This window comes from Ailuropoda melanoleuca, chromosome 10, assembly GCF_002007445.2.
Source record: "Ailuropoda melanoleuca isolate Jingjing chromosome 10, ASM200744v2, whole genome shotgun sequence".
NCBI classification, from domain to species: Eukaryota; Metazoa; Chordata; class Mammalia; order Carnivora; family Ursidae; genus Ailuropoda; species Ailuropoda melanoleuca.
The window spans coordinates 78035246-78056634 of NC_048227.1; the positions used below are offsets into that span (position 1 = coordinate 78035246).

Genomic DNA, 21389 nt, shown 5'->3' on the forward strand with positions numbered 1-21389 from the left:
ATATGTACAGTTTTGGGTTCTTTTTTGTCTCTGTGTAGATCCAAATTTCCATCTGGTATCATTTTTTTTTTTTTCTGCTTGAAGTTTTCCTTTAATATCTCTTCTAGTGCTGGTTGGCTGATGATTAACTCAGCATTTATATGTCTGAAAAAAAATCTTTCACCCTCATTTTTGGAAGATAATGTGTCTGGATAAAGAGTTCTATGTTACCTTTTCTTTATCTTTTCGTTCTTTAAAGATGTTGTACTTTACTTTTGTCTTTTGGCTTGTATTGTTTCTAATGAGTAAGTCTGCTATCATTCTTGTCTTTGTTCCACTGGGCATAATGCATCCTTTTTCTTATGGCTGCTTTTATGGTTTTCTCTTAATATTGGTTTTAGCAGCTTGATCATGATGTTCCTTGGTGTGATTTTCTTCAGGTTTCTTAAACTTGATATTTTTGAGCTTCTTGAATTTAGAGTTTAAGTTTTTATTGAATTTCAAACATTTTTGGCTGTATTTCTTCATATATATATATTTCACACTCCACTTCTTCTTTCCTTAAAACCCTTTCCTAATTAAATTGGCTCTTTGGTCCGATATTCCTGTTTCTTGTCTCTGTAATGTGTTTCTTACTTTCCGACTGCATCTACCATGGTTCAAGTTCTCATTGTTTTTCTTTTTGTCTACTGTAAAAACTTGTCTCTATTTTTACCCCTCTCAAATCCTTCTTCCATATTCCACATGGCTGTTACAGTGAATTTTCTAAAATATGCTATGCTTTAAATTCTTCAATGATTGCCTATTGCCTATAGAATGAACTTAGACTCCATAATATGGTACTTAAGGCCTTTCATCTGTACTTGCTCTCCAGCCTTCTTTCCTCCTACACCACCCCCACCCCACCCATGACACTCTGAACTCTTTATGCCAGTACCATGGACGTACCTTCAGTTCCTTAAGTGTGTCATGTATTTTCATTCTTCTAAGCACACACTCATGCCTTTGTTATGTCTGGGAAAAACCTTCCTACTCCCTCCACCCCCTTGCCTGAAAATTCCTGTTCACCGAGCTGAAATATCTCCTTTGTGAAAATTAACCTTGTTATCCCTTCCCAATTCCACTGGACCTTGAACATATTCTATCAGAGCACTTAACCTATCATTTTACAATCATTGTTTATTGGTCATCCTCCTAGACTGACTTCTGTGTGGTCAGAGACTAGATTTTATTTATTTATTATTTATTTATTTATTTATTTATTTGAGACAGAGCAAGTGGGGTTGGAGGAGCAGAGGAAGAGGGAGAGAGAGAATCTTGAGTAGGCTCCACACTCAGCACAGAGCCCGACGAGGGGCTCCATCTCACAACCCTGAGATCATACCTGAGCTGAAATCAAGAGTTGGATGCTTAATCAACTGAGCCACTCAGGCACTCTGATTTTATTTATTTTTAAATACTTAGCAATGGCACATAGTAGGCACGTAATAAAATGTTTGAGTAAATTAATGATTGGCTTATAGTAAGTATTGATCTTATTCTTCTTAAAATAAATTGAACTCCGATCTAATCATAATACATGTGTAACATGTACAAATAAAATAGCTACCATATTTTGAGAGCCTACTATGTTCTAGGTACAATGTTAGGCACTTTCCATGCCTTATCTCTGTTGTTTCTAAGAGCAATGCAAAGTATATTATCCTCACAAGTGGCCTACTGAAGAGAAATTTAGGTTTAGAGAGATTGTGAACAAGGCTGTGCAGTTAGAAGATAGCAGAATCGGATTTCAAACTTACACTTATCTATTTTTCTCTCCTTACACACGTATTAGGAGTTCTGTCACATCACTACGCACAGCTCTAGCTCATCACCAAGGCTTCCAGTAAGAAATGATAGCATTACTGTAGAAATTGTGTAGAGAACAGTGTGGATCATAATAAGGACTCAGAGGGGGCGCCTGGGTGGCTCAGTCATTAAGCGTCTGCCTTCGGCTCAGGTCCTGGGATCGAGCCTTGCATAGGGCTCCCTGCTCCACTCGGAGCCTGCTTCTCCCCTTCCACTCCCCCTGCTTGTGTTCCCTCTCTTGCTGGCTGTCTCTCTCTCTCTGTCAAATAAATAAATAAAATCTTTAAAAAAAATAATAAGGACTCAGAGAACTGATGTTACAGATAGATGAAAAAGAGAAATCTCTACAAGACTCTTCCATGATGTCTGGAAAGATTTCTCTGGTAGGCTGTTTGGCCTACAAACATCCAGCAAGTGTGTCTTGTCTCTTCTCTGATATGACTGTATGAAGAGCAGTCTTGAGAGCACAAGTCATAGAAAGCATCCCCAGCCATGTGATTTGGAGTCTTTGCAAGCATCCTACAAGGTTCCTACAAGGACATGTGGATATAGGGGTTGGTTTCAGGCTGTGACTTGGGGAACAATGGAGTGAAGTGAAGACTCCGGAGGTACCAGCACCAGCTGTGTTAACAAAAGATCTGAGAGGCTCATAACACTTTGTCATCATGACAGCTTTGGCTGAGGCTGTGTGGACCGTGCCCTGGCCTACTCAGGTTTAGGTCGACTGCCTGTTTGGGACCTTATCTCCCCTTTGTTTCCCCTTAGACCTATTAGTGATATTCAGTTTAACTGCATGTTATCTGCCCCCTCCAATTTAAAATTGGTGAGGGTGGGGTGGATGGAGGGACACATAGTCTAGTGATCTCCAGGATCCCTTGGCGGGGGGGTGTCCATTTTTCACATAAAGCATCATTTGTGCTACCAAATCCAGAATAAAACTTACAAAGGCATGTGGCTTTTTTTTTTTCCTTTTTGAAATTTAAGTTATAGCAAGTATTTAAAATATGGTTTTGGTATTTTGTTTCTAAAATTTTCTGGTGTGTGTGTGTGTGTGTGCGCGCGCGCATTGGAGGTGGGAAGGAATTTTGCGATGTGGCAAGAGGAGGGGAGCTTTATTTACAGGAACTCTGTTTCTTGGGATGTTACAGCTAATACTTCAGGCGGATACATGCCCAAGGACAGTGTGAGTTTAAATGTGCACTTGGGGACAATTCTTGATCTGTTCCTCATCACAGATAAGTTGCAAGTGGTGTGCAAGGAAGTTTGAGTGTGCTACCCCAGTTTTTAGAATAGCCTACAGAACTGTATTAGTGATTCTTTTTGTGTGGGTAGATGAAAGAAAAGGTAACTCAGTCCAAAAAATCCATTGTTAGGGGGGCGCCTGGGTGGCACAGCGTAAGCGTCTGCCTTCGGCTCAGGGCGTGATCCCGGCGTTCTGGGATCGAGCCCCACATCAGGCTCTTCTGCTGTGAGCCTGCTTCTTCCTCTCCCACTCCCCCTGCTTGTGTTCCCTCTCTCGCTGGCTGTCTCTATCTCTGTAGAATAAATAAATAAAATCTTTAAAAAAAAATCCATTGTTAGGAGGGACACAATTATGCTGCAAGAATGGGGGGGACAAAATGGTACAAGTGATGGGAAGATGCTTAGGAAGTGTTCTTTCAGATACCACATGAAGTTCCTGAGAGTTGGGATGTGAGCTAGTGAGAACTTTTTTTAAAAATTTAGACTTTATTTTTTGTTAGAGCAGATTTAGGTTCACAGAAAAATTGAGAGGAAGATCCAGAGATTTCCTGTACGCCTTCTGTCGCCCACATAAGCATAGCCTACCTCACCATCAGTGTCTCCCACCGGAGTGATACTGTGTTACAATTGATGAATCTACCCTGACACACCATTACCACCTGGAGCCCAGTTTATAGCTCACTCTAGGTATTGCACGTCCTCTGGGCTTGGACAAGCATATAATGTCATGTATCCATCATTATGCTATCACAGAATATTTTCACTGCCCTAAAAATCCTCTGTGTTCTGTTTAGTCATCTCTCCCCTCCCCCCCTACCCTTGGCCACCACTGATCTTTTTACTGTGTCCACAGTTTTGCCTTTTCCAGAGTGTCATATAGTTGAAATCATATAGTATGTAGTCTTTCCAGGCTGGCTTCTTTCACTTAGTAATACGTATTTGAGATTCTCTTGTGTTATTTTATGGCTTGATAACTCATTTCTTTCTAGCACTGAATAATATTATTCCATTATTTGGATGTACCACAGTTTATCCATTCACCTGCTGGAGGATATCTTAGTTTCAGATTTTGACAGTTATGAATAAAGATGCTGTAAACAAAAATAAATATAAAATTGAACTAAAAGAGTTAACATGAAAAGAAAAGATGCTGTTAACATCCCTGTGCAGGTTTTTGTGTGGACCTAAATTTTTCAGCTACTTTGGGTAAATACTAACGCATGTGCTTGCTTGATTGTGTGGTAAGAATATGTTTGGCTTTTGTAAGAAACCATCCACTGTCTTCCAAAGTGGTTGAAACATTTTGCATTCCCACCAGCAATGGAGGAGTTTCTGTAGCCCCATATCCTTGTCAGCATTGGTGGTGTCGGTGTTCTGGATTTTGGCCATTCTAATAGGTGTGTACTGATGTCTCATTGTTGTTTTAATTTGCATTTCTGTGATGGCTTATGATGTGGAACATCTTTTCATATGCTTATTTGCCATTGATATGTCTTCTTTGGTGAGGTTTCTATTAAGATCTTTGGCCTATTTTTTAAGTGAGTTGTTTGTTTTCTTATTGAGTTTTGCATATTTTGGAGAATAGTTCTTTTTAAAAATATTTTCTCCCAGTCTGTGGCTTGTATTCCCATTAGCTTGACATTTTGTTTTTCCACAGAGCAGAAAGTTTTAATTTCAATTAAGTCTAGCTTAACAGTTATTTTTATTTCTTTCATGGGTTGTATCTTTGGTTTTATATCAATGAAGTCATTGTTGTACCCAAGGTCATCTAGATTTTCTCTTATGTTATCTGCTAGGCGTTTTATAGTTTTGCATTTTATAATTAGGTCTGGGATGCATTTGATTCATTATTTTGCACGTGTGTGGATGTCCAGTTGTTCCACCATCATTTGTTAAAGAGACTATCTTTACCCCCACTGTATTGCTTTTTCTCCTTTTTCAAAGATCAGTTTTTGTGTGGGTCTATTTCTGGGCTCTCTCTGTTCTGTTCCAGTGATATATTTATCTATTCTTTTGTCAATACCAGACTGTCTTATTATAGTTTTATAGCTAGTCTTGAAGTTGGGTAGTGTCAGTCCTCCAACTTTGTTCTCCTCCATCAATATTGCATTGGTTATTATGTTATTTTTTCCTCTCCATAGAAACTTTAGAATCCATTCATTGATACCCATGGAATAATTTGCTGGGATTCTGATTGGGACAGTTGAGTACTTTTAATGTGGTTGTACTTTCTCCCTTGGTCTTACATGGCATTGTAAGCAAGATTTCTTCTGTTCTCTTTCAGAAAATTTTAGCATGATTTATTCTTTTTTTTATTTTTTTAATTTATTTTTATTTTTTATTTATTTATTTTTAAAGATTTTATTTATTTGACAGAGACAGCCAGCGAGAGAGGGAACACAAGCAGGGGGAGTGGGAGAGAAAGAAGCAGGCTCCTAGCAGAAAAGCCTGATGTGGGGCTGGATCCCATAACGCCAGATCACGCCCTGAGGCGAAGGCAGAAGCTTAACGGCTGCACCACCCAGGCACCCCTATTCTTTTTTTAAAAAAGGATTTTATTCATTTATTTGAGAGAGAAAGGAAAGAGTGTGAGCGGGTGGAGGGGCAGAGGGGGAAAAAGAGGGAGGGAATCTCAAGCAGACTCCATGCTGACACAGAGCCAGATGTGGGGCTCAATCCCACAACCCTGACATCATGACTTGAGCCGTAACCAAGAGACGTTTACAGACTTGAGCCACCCAGGCACTCTTATCATGATTTATTCTTGTCAGGACAAATAGATATTTGTGGTGGGTGGGTAATGGTGATGGTTCCTGAAGCTCACTCTGTGACATCAACTAAGCAATTAACTCACACAGAAGGACAGCTGAGCCATATTAATGTTGATCTTAAATTATTCTAGTAGGTAGAACATAATTTTGTTACCACAAAGGAGTTCGCTTTTTTTTTTATCACAAAAATAAATTTTCTGTCTACATTGGGTTGGTATCAGAGATCTCAAGTATTATAAACAAAACCAGGATCATGGGTACATACAGTGGGCTAATGGTGTTATAAGTCTTAGAGTATGGAATTTTTTACTTGGAATTTGTTGAAAATTTAAGTCTTCTTTTAGGGACAGTACTGTATTTGGTGGGCTTAACAGAATTTCTCATTGCTTTTCTATTTTTAGTATTCTACTAAGAAATCGATTGAAGATATTCTGGGGAGATTTCTAAAATAACAGTGTCAAAGACAAAGGTTAATCTGTCACTTTAAGTAGGTATGATACTAAATAACCCAACTAGACCAAGAAAGAAAATTTTGTCAAGAATTTCCTTCATAGGTTGGGAATATTTTTTGTGTGTACCTTTGTTGGAATATCAAAAGAGTTTGTGTACCTTGCCATGGCATGTTGAAATGCTATTTTAAACTATGCTTCAGGTAAAAGGAAGTTAGCTGTTTATCTTAGAGGTCACTATGGAGACCTTGAACAAGTAGTAGGCAGAAGAAAAATACAGTATAACTTTAATCTAAAAATGTCTCTTGTTAATTGAACTAAGTCTGTTGAAAGTAGAACTAAGTCTGTTGAAAGTAGGATTACAAATAAGGTCTTACTGGAATGGAGACACATGTTTTTTGAATTGCTGCACACTTTCAGGACTCTGTGATGAACCTTCCAGTAGGGTCTTCCTTGAGGTGACATAGATAGTCTTGAGGGTGCTTTGTGGAAATCATAAGGTAGAATTCAGGACAGATCTGGAAGATTCATTTATAGATTTGCTTTTTTGATTGGTTAGTTATTGTAGATGGTGAATATTTGTCCCATAGGCTGGATATTTTGTCATATTGACCAGGTTTATCAAGCCAAGTGGTTGGAGATTTTCACACAACTATTTAGATTACTCTAGAATTCTCTGCTCTTGCTTTACATTAATATTAAGCATAAATTTCTGGCCAAATTTCCTTATAGCAAGATAGCAACATTTAAAGCCCTTTGAGGACTTTAGTCAGCAGTTCATTGGACTGACAAATATTTGTCGAGCTCTCATGAGTGAGGGATGACTGAGAAGTCTAGGACATGGTTTCTGTACTCAAGACCAGATCTTTAGCAGAGCAGACACTCAGTCAATAGTTATTGAATAAATACATTAATAAATAATGCTCATAATTTGTGAAGAAACTAAGAAAGGATGTTTTGTCCTTCACTGTGTCTCCGTAGGCTAGAATAACCAGGTGTCTTGTAGGTCCTCAGTGTGTATGTGAATGAATGACCAAATGACCATGTACTGCCCCTGCAGCCGGAGTTCTTGGAGTCACTTCCAGCTGGGTTAGTCAGGGAAGGCTTCATGGAGCAGTGGGATTTTTATCAGAGAAAGGGGCGGCCGTCTAGAAATAGAGGCTGATGTGGAGGCTACTCAGGAGATGTTGGACGCTGACAGCAGAAGCACGGCAATGGTGGCTGATCACCAAAGGCAGATTTTAGAAAGCTTAGGAAGACCAGGTTAAATTTTCCTGTAGCAACAATGGAGACTAAAAGGGACATTTTAGAAATATTAATCTAGAGGTTTTATAACAGATGCATTGAGGAGAGGTGAAATTGTGAAAAGTACATTGATGGGGCTCGGTGACTATAAATGTGTTGGTGAGGGAAATGAAGGAGTTGGAGATGGTAACAATCTTGTTTTGAGCTTAGTTGACTTGCATAATAGTAAAAGCCTAATCAGAGATAGGAAAGTCAGAAGGGAACATTAACTTTTTGTGGGAAGGTTGTTGTGTTTTTAATCTCAGTGTTTGAAGTAATGGGAACATTTCATAGTAGACTTAGAGAAATCTCAGAAACACAGAGTATTTGACCTGAGGCATCTGAGAGAATGAGTTATGATTAGACTCCTGTACAACCCCGCTGTCTTACTTATGATGTGTCAGTGATGCAATGACTGCTGTTATCTTAAAGCTGATGAGGGTAGGGAACAGCCTGGAGGAATGCATTCTTGGGCCTAGGAGCACAGCACAAGAAGGGTGGCAGAGGCAGTCATTTCCAGTGTTTTGGAGGGTACTTAAAGAGCATTCCTTCATTTGCAGTTTGATTTTCCCTTTTTTAATGTTTTAATGTTGGTTTTTTTGAGAGAGAGAGAGAGAGCATGTGAGGGGGAGGGAGCTGAGGATGGGAGGGGCTGAGGCGGAGAGGGACAGAGAGATAGGGAGAGAGAATCCAAGCAGATTCCCTGCTGAGCATGGAGCCCATGTGGGGCTTGATCTCACCATCCTGAGATCATGATCTGAGCTGAAATCAAGAGTCGGATGCTTAACCGACTGAGCCATCCAGGTGCCCCAACCTTTTAAGTTTGAAGAGCCATTATACGAATAGTTCCAGATAAGGAACACATTCAGCAGGATCAGCTCTACAGTGTAAACGCTGCCTTATAAGATTAACATAAAATCCTTTAAGTGTTACACAATATATTCATTCATTCTTACTAATAAAAGTAGTCTTAAATTGCCCCCAAATGTGGTATTAGTAATGAATTTCCTTATCTTTCTTTTAATAATATCCTGACATATTTGTGTTCAGTGACTTCTGTGTAGATATTATGAAGTTGAAGCTTACTCAATTCTAAGCATATTTTGCACCACACATGTTCTTTCTAGAACTTTTGATCAGGGGTCTGGGGTGCCATATTGCCACTTTTTAGGGGAAAGCAGTTGCTAAGGCCTCCCGCTGGTCGCAAGTCTAGATGAGTCTTTAAGGTATCTCTTGTCTGCTTGGATGTTGCTAGGAATGATGGTTAGAAACGGAGTTGGTCCTGGACATGGGTTACATAGAAGTGGTGGGGCTCAGAAGGAGGGTTGGAGACCAGTTCTCACCCTTCGCATAGGTGCTTTTGTACTTCAATCCCTGTTTTATGTAGGGTTAGAAAATAATTATCCATCCTCCAGTCACACTCTTAGTAACTACCTGTCCCAGACCTAAGGATGCAAGTGCAACACTGGGCTTTTTACCTTTTGGAGGCCATGGGTGATATTCCAAAACTGAGCTGACCTTTATGTGTGAGGAGTCTAGTTACTTCTTTTTCTTCCTTGCTTTATTGAGATATAATTGACATGTAACATTGTGTAAGTTTAAGGTGCAGAATGTGATGCTTTGATACACATATAGATTGCAAATGTTTGCCACAAAGACATTAGTGAACATGTCCTTTACCTCACGTAGTTACATTTTGTTGTTGGTAGTGAGAACAGTGAAGCTCTACTTTCTTGCAACGGTCGCGTGTGTGATGCAGTGTTGTTAACTCTAATTACCATGCTGTCCATGAGCTCCCCAGAACTTCTTCATCTTATAACTGAAAATTTGTGCCTTTGACCAACATTCCTCATTCTTCTGCCCCTGCTAAATCCCTGGCAACCACTGTTCTACTTTCTGTTTCTTTGAGTTCAATGTTTTTAGATTCCACATATAAATGAGATCACACAGTCTTTGTCTTTCTCTGCCTGACTTCTTTTCACTTAGCATAATGCCCTCAAGTTCCATCCCTGTTGTCACAAATGGCAGGATTTCCTTCTTTTTATGGCTAAATATTTCATTTTATATAAATACCTCATTTCTTTACCCCTTCATCGGTCTACACTTAGGTTGTTTTCTTGTCTTAGCTGTTGTGAGATACATTGTGATGAACATGGGAGCACAGCTATCTTGTTGAGATTGTGATTTCATCTTCTTCAGATATATACCTGGAAGTGAGATCACTGGATCATATGGTAGATCTATTTTTAATTTTTTGCAGAACCTCCATACTGTTTTCCGTAATAGCTGCGCCAATCAGTAGTGCACAAGGGTTCCCTTTCTTCCATGTTCTTGCCAGTATTTGTTACCTCTTATTTTTTTGATAATAACTATTTAATAGGTGTGGGGTGATACCTCACTGTGGTTTTGATTTGCATTTCCCTGATGATTAGTGATATTGAGCACCTTTTCATGTACTTGTTAGCCATTTGTATGTCTTACTTGAAGAAATGTCTATTCATGTCCTCTGCCCATTTGTAAATTGGGTTGTTTGTGTTTTTGCTATTGAGTTGTATGAGTTCCTTATGTATTTTGAATATTAGCCCCTTATCAGATTATGATTTGCAAATATTTCTTCCCATTCTGTAGATTGCCTTTAATTTTGTTGATTGTTTCTTTTGCTGTGCAGAAGATTTTTAGTTTGATGGAGTCCCACTTGCTGATTTTTACTTTCATTGCTTGCTCTTTGGTGTCATCCAAAAAAATCATTGCTAAGACCAATGTCAAGCAGCTTTTTTCCCTTTGTTTTCTTCTAGAAGTTTTCTGGTTTTAGGTCTTATGTTTAAGTCCTTAATCCTTTTTGAGTTAATGTTTGTGAGTGTGCATAAAATAGGAGTCCAGTTTCATTATTTTGCATGTGGATGTCCAGTCTCCCAAGCACCATTTATCGGAGAGGCTGTCCTTTCACCATGGTGTTTTCTTGGCCCCATTGTCAAATATTAGTTGACCATATATGCATGCATTTATTTCTGAGCTCTAGATTCTGCTCCATTGGTCTATGTGTCTGTTTTTATGCTAATACCATACTGTTCTGATTACTATTGGATGTTCTCTATATGTCTGTTAGGTCCATTTGGTTTATAGTTCAAGCCCATTTGCCTTTCTGTCTGGTTGAAAGTAGAATATTGAAGTCCTGTACTATTATTAGATTACCGTCTGTCACTCACTTGAGATCTGTTAGTATTTGTTTGTCATATTTAGGTGCTCGAATGCCTTTCCCTTCAATCATCTGCCTTCCTGGGTCAACAGCTCGGTGTAAGGAGATGAGGGACTGAATGGCCATTAGAGATGAGCTCCTTGTATTTTTTCCCAGTTAATGGAGACAAGGAAGAGAGTGAGTGGGAAATGTCTAGCATAGGAGAAATAGATGAGAACCAGCCCTTTTACAGTAAAATGAAAGGTGGAATAATTAAACCTTGATCATCACTAGCAGGGAAATAAAATGACCCTAAAGTATTTTTTAAAAGATTGTATTTATTTATTTATTTATTTATTTATCTATTTATTTATTTATTTGAGAGGGGGAGAGAGAGAGAAGGAGTGAGCAAGCAAGAGCACAAGAGCAGGGGGAGGGAGAAGCAGACTGCCCGCTGAGCAGGGAGCCGGATGAGGGGCTCAATCCCAGGACGCTGGGATCATGACCTGAGCCAAAGGCAGACACTTGAGCCACTCAGGTGCCCTGTGGCCGTAAAGTATTAACATTTAGTAACTTACTATCATCATCCTAACTCTTGAAGAGTTTCTTATCTTAAATTGCAGTGATAGCACTGAGAGTAAAAAGAATATTAGTTTTACATGCTTATTTTAAACCAGTTCCTAGCAGTAGTAATTGCCTTTGTCTTCCTGGGAGTGCTGAGAGTTTATTAACAACCAATCAATGGGCCAGACATTTAAAAAACTAATGATCCTAAGTAGTTAGTTGATTGGGAAATCTTGATCACCTGACATTTGGCCGTGGGGAAGGAAAAGCAGATGCAGATCTAGAATTGGTGAATTCACGTGCCTGAGGCCCCAGGTGGTGGGCACGTGGACTTCTAATAGTAGCAAATCGCTGTGGATGAGAAAAGAGCAAAACTTCTAGAAATGGGAAGTTTCCAGCATGGCGAGGTGGAATATTTTTAGCTTGGGACTAATGAACTACTTTTCAATCTGAAATCTTCAGGAATAGGCAGTTTCCTGTTTCTGCAAATACCAAATGAAAAGCCAAGCCAGTATTCTTGGATTTATAGATCCAATTTACCAGATTGAAGGACACTTGCTGTCTTTAACTAAGCGAACTAGCCGGCCCCTGCATGCCAAGTTTCTATGGCAGGTTGACCTCAGTGACCTCTCTTCTCTATTGTGGAATGTAGGTGATAAGAATGGAGGTGAGCCTGATGACGCTGAACTGGTAAGGCTCAGTAAGAGGCTGGTGGAGAACGCGGTGCTCAAGGCTGTCCAGCAGTATCTGGAAGAAACACAGAACAAAAGCAAGCCAGGGGATGGGAGCTCTGTGAAAACTCAAGAGGCTGATAGGAATGGCACTGACAGTGACAACAACAGGAAATGAGAGCCCAATGCAGGCAGGCCCCTGCCGCTCCGTGAGACGCATCCTGCTCCCCTCTGCTGAGTCAACGGACTAATTTGCATTGTGCTGTTTCAGTGTCTCTTGTCCAATCTGTGGAGATTGCCTACTACTTTCATGATCAGTGTGTTTGCATTTCTGAAACACAACAGAAGAGAAATGGAGTGCTGGGACTAGCAGAGGAAATTAACTTATGGAACAAGAATGGCCCAAGTTTGACTTGCCCTCCGCCATGGCCGAGGGAGAGGGAACTTTGGGTTATGCCTCGTGGACTCAGATGAGAGGCCATGGAAGGGGCCTAGCCGTCAATGGAGTACTGCCATTTATATTGCTTAGCAGGGCATTTGACCACTTTATCTGAGGCCAAAACACACACACAGCTAACAAGTGCTAAGTTTAATCACTGTTGAAATCGTTTTCCATACCGTTGGTCCATAATGTCTCCCGTCTGTCCTACGTCTGCTGTTGCTGTGCAGTGATTTTTCTTTACAGTAAATTGGTTTCATGCAAATGATATATTTTTGGCAAAATGCAACCTTTTCTATAAAACATGGGCAACATCTTAAAGGTTTCTTTTAACCTTCTTTTGATAAGTCAGTGTGCCATATTTAATGTTTTTCACTGGCCTTTGTATGTAAAATGTATTATATAATTTTTTTTCCGTAGGCAAGAAACCTATTGGACTCCTGGACTTAATTAATGAAGCTTTGCGTCGAGAAAGGATGAGTCTGAAGTCCAAAGTGAAACAGATAAAGGAACTTTTGTTAAAGCCTGAGACTCAGGCCAGGATTAGGAGGGAGCTTTTTGAAGGAAGATCTGTTAACACCAGTAATCAAGGAAACCAGGTTGATTTCCGTACAGCTTTGACATAAGCTCCACGTTACTATCATGGTAACCTAGTAAATGAAACCTTGTCAGATTATCTCATGGCTCTTTGGTAAATACCGAAGAAGTGTTCTCTGATAGTGTCTACACACCAGGAGACCAACATTTGGTAAGGAATTGACAATTTCTTGCCAAAGAAAACTGATTCTGCTCTGTTATTTTTAAAGCTAAACTTGTGTTTTAGCATGTTTGTTTCTGTAATATCAAGAGTTATTTTATAGAAAGGACTTAATTAGCTGTCGTGAGATGTTCCTTGGGTTCTCACAGGTAACACATACAGACTGTGAAAAATCATTTACATACAAAAAAATTACAGTATTTTAAGGGTCACTTGCCTTCTGTTGATGTGATTTCTGTTGTTATTAAATCAGAAGTAGTAATGTCCACACAAGTCTATATCTAGTGTTACTTTTAATGGAAATTTGAATGTTTATTGAACACTAGTACTTGAATGAACATTTCTAAGTGTAATTATTACAATTACTGGTTAAGAATGTTTTATAATATCCATATGTATTATTTTTCAATGATCAAAATGTAGTTTGCTTTTTCATTTCTTAATGAATAAATGTTTGGGATTTTTATTTTCTACTTTTCTGAAGATAAGCCCTAGGTCTTACCATATCCCTTATAATCTGAATTTGTTTGCACTGGTTCATTTTTGAAGACAATTGAAAATTTTCCCCCCATGTGATAATCATTGGTAACAGCTTTTTCTACAGTCATTGCAAAATTGCTGCTACTAAGAGATCATGATGGAGGGGAAATTGGAAATCAAATAGGTAATCGTTTCAAATGTAAAATCCTGTTTACTCATGGATTTTAGCTATTTTTTCACTGGGTAAATTCGACATTTATTTATAAATGAGTTTATGCATTTTCATGCCTCTTAATAAATGTATTGTTTTCCCTTGTTGCCTCTCCTCACTTTTCTCCTTCTTGGAAGTTGTTGGCTCTGTGTTGGTAGAAGGAAGTCATAAGCAGTCACTCGGATAGTCCTGGTGTTTCTTCACCTTTATTTCTGTCCTTCTTCATGCTCAGCACATTGCCAGAACACCTTCAACTTCAGATTTTTAAATCACCTCAAATCAGTCAGCTTCACAGAGAATTAACAACAGAACGTTAAATGCAAAAAAAAAAAAAATCTAAATAGCATCCCACAAACTGCTAATTATGTGTCAGTGAAGTGACAGCAAGAGCACAGATGAAAGGAACGGATCCTTCCAGATGTAAGACAGGGAGCTGCTTACCACGAAATCCCTTGGTGGTAGAGGGCTCTCCTTTTCGAAGACAGCTTCCTTAAATAAACCCATAAGATAGGAAGCAAAGATATTTTGGGGCTCGCCTTGTTTTTCAAATGAAGAAACAGACTCGAGGAGACTAAGTGCCTACGCAAGGCCACTGCTGCTGGGAGCTGGCCGTGACCGACAACCCAAAGCCCATCTCAACGTTCCAGGGCTATTTTCACTGTCTCCTAATCCAGGGTAACAGGATTGCAGGAGAAATAGCTCTTCTCAGCCTCTATCCATAAATATCTTTATTTTCAAGGAGATGTTCCAATCTTTGCAAACAATTTGAAAGACTGGAAGACTATCCTTTTTTGCCATCTGGGGTCCCAATCTTTAGTTAAGAATCATTGCTTCCATTGGTTCCGTGCCTGTGCGCCAAATGATTCAGGCACATTGTGACATTTCTTCCCTTTGGTGGCCCTGCTAGGAAGTTACTAGGACTGTTTGATAGATTATGAAGCTAGGAAACCGAGGCCGTAAATGGTGAAGTGGCTGTAAAGCTAAATGGCTAAAGCTAATAAAAGGTAGGGCTAGATTTAGACTTGGGTCTTCCATTTCAAAGCATCTGTCTTTCCACAATGCAACACTTCCTCTCTCTCTACCAAGTACAATACATTTCACGAGTTAAGGATGGATAACAAAGGGGGTCACTTTCTTTTGACTAAGCCAGCTCCCTCATTGCCCTGAAGTTCTATAACGTATATGAGAGCTGTCAGCTGATGGGATGGAACTGCTGGGGGGAGGGGGGAAGGAACCCCAGATATTTGATTTAGGGATTAAAGTTTCTAGTCCTTATCAATGAAATCTTCATTGAAGCAGGTTTACAAAAATAATGCAAAATACAAAATAATACATGTTTTCTTCATGGTTCCATTCTAAAAGCCAAATAAGGATTAGTAAAAATCTAAGTTTGGGATCTGAAATATTCAAAATGACCTTTCCCCCCCAATCAGAGTCCTAGAATAATTGCTTATTGGATTGCATCTCCAGAATATGTTGTCCTAAAATGGTAGTAGTTGGTCTCAGTTTGGTCCAGGAGGTACATTGTGGCTTCTAGTGGCTTCTAGACCTTCCACCACTGAGAGGTGATTTTTTTTTTTTTTTTTTAATGTAGACTCCTGAGATCACAGCCCTGAGATCAGGACCTGAGCTAAAATCAAAAGTTGGATGCTTTACATTCTGTTCCAGTTGTGGTAGTTCTCATCTTGAGGCAGGGAAACTGCAAGGGTACATACTCACATTTAGGACATAATTCCAGCATTTTTCAGTCACTGGAAAAATAGTAGATCCTATATGAATATTTTAAGGCATTGTTAAAAAGTAATATTTTCAATGGCAGGACAAGATTCTGTCAGCTTTGAACTTGGTCCTAGTTATAGAATCTTATATTAGTGTGTTAATCTGCTTCTCAGTCTAGGCTAGCTATAGCCCATTGAGATATACTAGGTTTACATAGAGAGCATACTTAAGATTCAAACTGTCCACTCCCAAACCCCAGATGTGCCTCCACCCAGTTACTCCAGCAGCCAGATGTCCTGCTGAGGAGGTAAGTAAGCAGTTTTAACCTCACATTCTAGATATCGTTTCAGACCTCTGACCAATAAGATACGTTTGCACTTCTGCACTCTATCACAGATACATAAACCAGCTACCACATTATGTAACAAATTAAGATGTATTTCATTACATAATGAAAGACAGCAAACCTATAGTATTTCCAAACATAACTTGCAGGGATAATCTGTTGTCAGCCGTGGTTTCATCATGTTGAAAAACTCTTCTATAATCACTTTTTGTTTGAGCGAACTTTAGATGCATTTCTGAATTCCAATTTTTCTCAGGTAAAGAGAATCCATATAAAAAATAAATAGATCCAGTGTACTTAAAAAAAAAAAGTTTCCAAGTCCCTCCATGCATTTGATAGTAGCACACATGCTAACAAGACAAAGCCTTGGATTATTTCATTCACAGGAAAAATAAATATTAAAGAAATCCACTTTGAGTCAGCGAATTTAAAATTCTGATACTAGTTACCGCACTTTCCCCCCGGATCACTGTTCTGGGAGTGAAAAAGGTCATTTGAGAGCTGGAAGAAGGTGATATTATCATCACCAGTGTAATACACTCAAAACTACTTATTTGCATCTGTGAAGTGCAACTGATAAATTTCAGCAACTTGGGATGATTTTAAAATGTAACCTGCAGTCGTTATTCCTCTATATATTCTGTCATTAGTCACTTACTGGAAGGTCATTAAGTTCTGTTACAGCATAAAGTTAGGAATAATATAACTGAGAAATCAATTCCTGCTTTCCAGTAAACTCATGTTGCTTTCCCTTTAGCGGTTCAAATTATTTCTGAAAAGCCACTGTCTTCCGACACTGCCCTCTCTATGTGTTATGCGGTCTCCTCTGACCCATCTCCCCGCAATCCTGTCAACTGGAGCAATTGTACAGTGTCCGGGGCTCTTGTACTTAAGTAACCTCATAGCGAATTGGCTTGACTCTTCAGATTACTTCCCCCATTTCCTGCCGGAAACCATGTGGACACAAAGTCGCCATGATAGTGTCTGAACCAAAGCACACTGCCCTTTCTTTGCTTATCCTTAAAACCACTTAGATGGTAACTTATCCATAATTTTTAAGAATCCTTTTTTTTTCTGGTGAATGCTCGTGTGGGATCTATAAAGCTGTAGGCGGTGAGAGGACAAAGAATAAGCCTTCTAGCCGGACAGGAATTACAGTGCTGAGAAAGGAAACATAAGTGATATGTATGCACCACTCCAAAAAATATCTGATATGGTAATTGAGGCAGAGAAAATAGAATGAATATGGAACAGTGGGGAGAAACTAAGTATATTTTTTTAAGACTCTGGAAAGCGAATTTGGAAGCTATTTTTGTCAGGTTCATGCTTGAGAAATGTCTTTATGGAGGGGCATGTGGGTAAGGGCTTTGGATGATTTCATGAATATTTGTCACACTTAGTGATTTCCCAGCCTTTTTTAAACACCTTCCTATTTTGGGGGAACTTCCTACCTTGTGAACCCTGGGTAGAGGGCCTGAGGTAGAGGCCAGGAAGTCACCTTCTCACCCCTGTCACTGGGGTTCAGACATGTGACCTGGGCTCCCTCAAGCCAGAGGGTGACTCTGCATGGAATCAACCCATTCTGGAGAGGACGGTGAGGAGACATCCAGCTCTTAGAAATAGCAGTGGTAAAGATGCTGTCTGGGGGATCCCACACCCTGCGTGGGTGGTGGCAGAGAGTAGTGGCCACAGGGTTCCCCTGGAGCAGCTGGCAGTGTAATGGAGCCTTTTTCCTGCTGTTTGGCCACCCAGCCTGATTCTCTGGAACTTCTGGGGATTCTGCAAGCTGTTGAATATCTTTTACTGTCAAGTTCCTTTTCCACTTAAACTAGCTGAAGTTGGTTCTGTTGCTTGCAACTAAAAATCCTGATTAATACTAGCTACACCCCCACTGAATCAGTGTTTCAACACAAGGCACGATTGACGTTTAGAATTGGACATGTCTCTGTAGAGTGGGATGGTCCTGTGCATGGTAGGAAGGTACCATTCCTGGTTTCCAGGCAATAAATGTCAGTAGCAGCTTTCAGTTATTGTGATAACTAAATATGCCCTATACGTTTCCCAAATCCTCTCCAAATGGGGGTAACAGAACCCCCAGTTGGAGGGCACGCTACTGGATTCCTTTTCATGCCCATTTTTCAACAATTAATTTAGGCCTTAAAGAGGACATGCTCACCGGGGCTGTGTCCACACTTTATCAGATATCTGGATAGAAACAGAAAAACAAGGGGAGCCTGGGTGGCTCAGTCGTCAAGCGTCTGCCTTCAGCTCAGGGCATGATCCTGGCGTTCTGGGATTGAGCCCCGCATCAGGTTCCTCCGCTGGGAGCCTGCTTCTTCCTCTCCCACTCCCCCTGCTTGTGTTCCCCCTCTCGCTGGCTGTCTCTCTTTCTGTCAAATAAATAAATAAAATCTTAAAAAAAAAAATACATGCACCTTTTATGCGACATGGATCAAAAGACCTAGTTGCTGTAAATGGAAAATGGCAGAAAGGACCAATTGTAATGGTAGGTGTCATTGTTGAAAGAATTTTAACGGTTTATATAATTTGGGGGGCAGACTTAGAATTCTAAAACGATATCACATGATGGGTAGTATAATAATAGGGCTATTTCCTAGTCATTTCATTAAAGCATAAATATTTTACATTATGTGCTTAAGAGAAAAAGTTAATAAACAGATGTAGGGATATTTCAATATAATAAATTAGAGATACCTAGGAGTATAGAAATGCTTTAATACATGAAAAATATTAATTTTCTCTGAGAAGCATGCTAGAAAGAGTTAAGCCATAAAATTGGGAAACAGCTATTTCTGGGGGCTCCACTGAAAACCAGAGGAGGATTTCTGAGTCAAGGAACATGCATGGAAATATAGAGAAGAGTTAAATGGAGCGTTTACATCGAAGGAATGTAGTAAATAGAAGAAAATGAGTACATCACATTAATTATAGAGTGTGGAAGATTCAAACTTTATGTTTTAAGAGCAATGACTGGTCTTTAGTGCACTCAGAATGTCTGCCTTTTATGCTTGTGATAAATAAACTTGTCGTTTGTTGTTTTCCTTAATGAAGTATTAAAAAAAAATTCAGTGAATATCCTAGATCTAGCCAGATGAAAATGATGTAAAGTAGGATGGTTAGGCCCGGGTAGATTGGATTATTGTTGCCAATTCTTCACCCCTCTGTGTATCATTTTGCATGTGACTGCCTGTTTCCTACAACTTAACAGTTAATCCCATGGAAGGCGGAGTGTTTCTCTGCCCTCTTGATGTTGGGCATGGCCATGTGCCTCGTTTTGGCCAATGGGATGTATGTGGCTGTGAAGCAAGCAAAGGCTTGAAATTTGGAAATCTGTGGCACACACCGGAAACATTTCTGCAGCCTGGAGCCCAGCCCTGCCATGAGCAGTCATGCCATTGCCGGCATGGGAGCGAGAAATAGATGCTTACTGTCCTATGCCACCTGATTTTTTGGTTATGAAGCATTATTGTGGCAAAAGCTGACTTGGTGGGACCTACACATCAAACACAATAGAAAATCTGAGCAAAATTGTGCCCCCCCCCAAATGCTGTAGTATCCAGGCAGGATGTATCATTTGGGTGCTATATAAATTCTATATCATATAATTGAGTTTAGTATTCTATCATTTAGTAGTTTTGCTTTTAAATAACTTATACAATATGTTTATATATGAATATAAAACATCAACAATGATGAGTTCTGAGCAGTGGGATTACAAGTGAATTTACTTCCTATTTTGTGCATTTCAGTATTGTCAAAATGTCATATGATAAGCCTTTATTCCTATTAATAAAATCATGAATGCTACTTTCTGTTCAACTATCAGACAGTTGATTTCATTGCAGCCATAAAGTACTTTGTAAAGATTGCATTACTCAGAAATAGGGCCCATTCATTCACTCATTTGTTCAACATTTCCCATGGGCCAGATACTGGGCTGGCTGCTTTGTATGTGACAGATCCATTTGTTGGAATGATGTGTTTATTCCTTTCTTTATAATCCCTGTTCCCCCTCATCACCCACCTCATTTCAAACAAGACCTTGTCTTTGGTGGGGGGCTAAAACCAAAAGAAAAAGAAAAACAAAGCTGATTTTCATATTTTTGGCTTTTGAGCTCCAGTGGCCCAACTCTTAAAAAAAAAAAAAAAAGATTTGTTTATTAGAGAGGAAAAGGGGCAGAGGGACAGAGAGAGAATCCCAAGCAGACTCCCTGCCAAGCATGGAGCCTGATGCAGGGCTCAATCCCAAGACCCTGAGATCATGGCCTGAGCCAAAATCAAGAATTGAACACTTGACCCACTGAGCCACCCAGGTGCCCCTCCAGAGGCCCAATTCCTGGTATCAGCCATAGGTTTGGCGACATCACGGGATGTCTCAGTTGGGCGCTATTTACTGCCATTTCCCACGAGACACCAGGAAGCTAGACAGAATAGCAATGTGTGGGTCAGACAGAGCCTTCCTCATAGTCATGGGTACAGAGGGAGTGACACTCAGACCCCTCTGTGAGGTGAAGAACGTGAGGAAGGGGTGAAAAAGAATTTTGTGAGGAGGAGGTATTTGGAGCAAGCTTTGCTGTAGACATTATGCTCTCCGTGGCAGAATGTGTTTGCTGAGAACTGCACCCCACAGATGACTCCATCCAAAGCCCTGCACTAAGAGCCTTGCCCAAACTCTACCAGGTTTTTAACAGCCCACGATGGAGTCTCTGGGATGACCCAGTCATTCTTTGAGTTTCTGTATGGAAAAGATGAAGCCTGCCAAAACATATGCCATTTGTTCCAGCCAACATTTGACCTCCCTTTCTTCGCTTACTAAAAAAATTTACAATTGCAAAACCTTCTTCTGTCCCTTTGAGAAGTGTATGTATCTCCTTCTACCCAGCAGTGTCTTTCTCAAGGACCTGAAAGCCATTCCTTTGAAATGTCATCATCAGGAAGAAGAGGGTGCCTGTCTCCCTCCCTCTTCGGGAGCGTAGAGACCTAACTTCCACGAAGGCCGGTTAGCCTACACAGGAGGCCTAATAGTGTGTCCACTGACCCGCCCTGCTACATGCTTTCTGTAATTTTTTGCTTTTCTGACTCTGCTCAAACCCCTGCTCTCGCCCTCTGCACTCCCTCATTCTCCCTTTCAAATGCCAGGTCACCTCGGTGCCAACCTCAGTGGCACTCAGCCCGGTCCCCTGCAGGAGCCATTACCGAATAAAATCTGTTAGTATGCTTGAACTACCGTCCAGCTTTGTTTATCGTCGATGCTGCCTCCTCACCTCACCTCCCTATGGCTGGGGACACAGCACTAGCTTCAGGCGTGTGAGACCGCCAGAGCCCACCGCGGGAAATCTGCAGGATGAGGAGGACACTGGCTCCCTGGCAGGGGCTGGCCTGCTCCCCACAGGCCAGAGGGCAGGCGAACTTGCTGTGGGGCTGGGGAGGGGA

At 40.2% G+C, this 21389-nt stretch overlaps 1 protein-coding gene across 4 annotated transcripts in view; it reads left to right on the forward strand.

Moving 5' to 3' along the window:
- AKAP7 (A-kinase anchoring protein 7) overlaps nt 1–14055 on the forward strand; it is a 150788-nt gene extending 136733 nt beyond the window's left edge. For 3 of the 4 annotated variants that reach the window (XM_034669152.1, XM_034669154.1, XM_034669155.1), the window contains one exon: nt 11965–12984. In XM_034669152.1, the coding sequence (XP_034525043.1) occupies nt 11965–12161 (197 nt within the window). In that variant the 3' untranslated portion in view covers nt 12162–12984. Of the gene's footprint in view, nt 1–11964 lie in introns of all 4 variants that reach the window. The other variant, XM_034669153.1, reaches the window with a different exon arrangement.
- The last annotated feature ends 7334 nt before the right edge of the window (nt 14056–21389 follow it).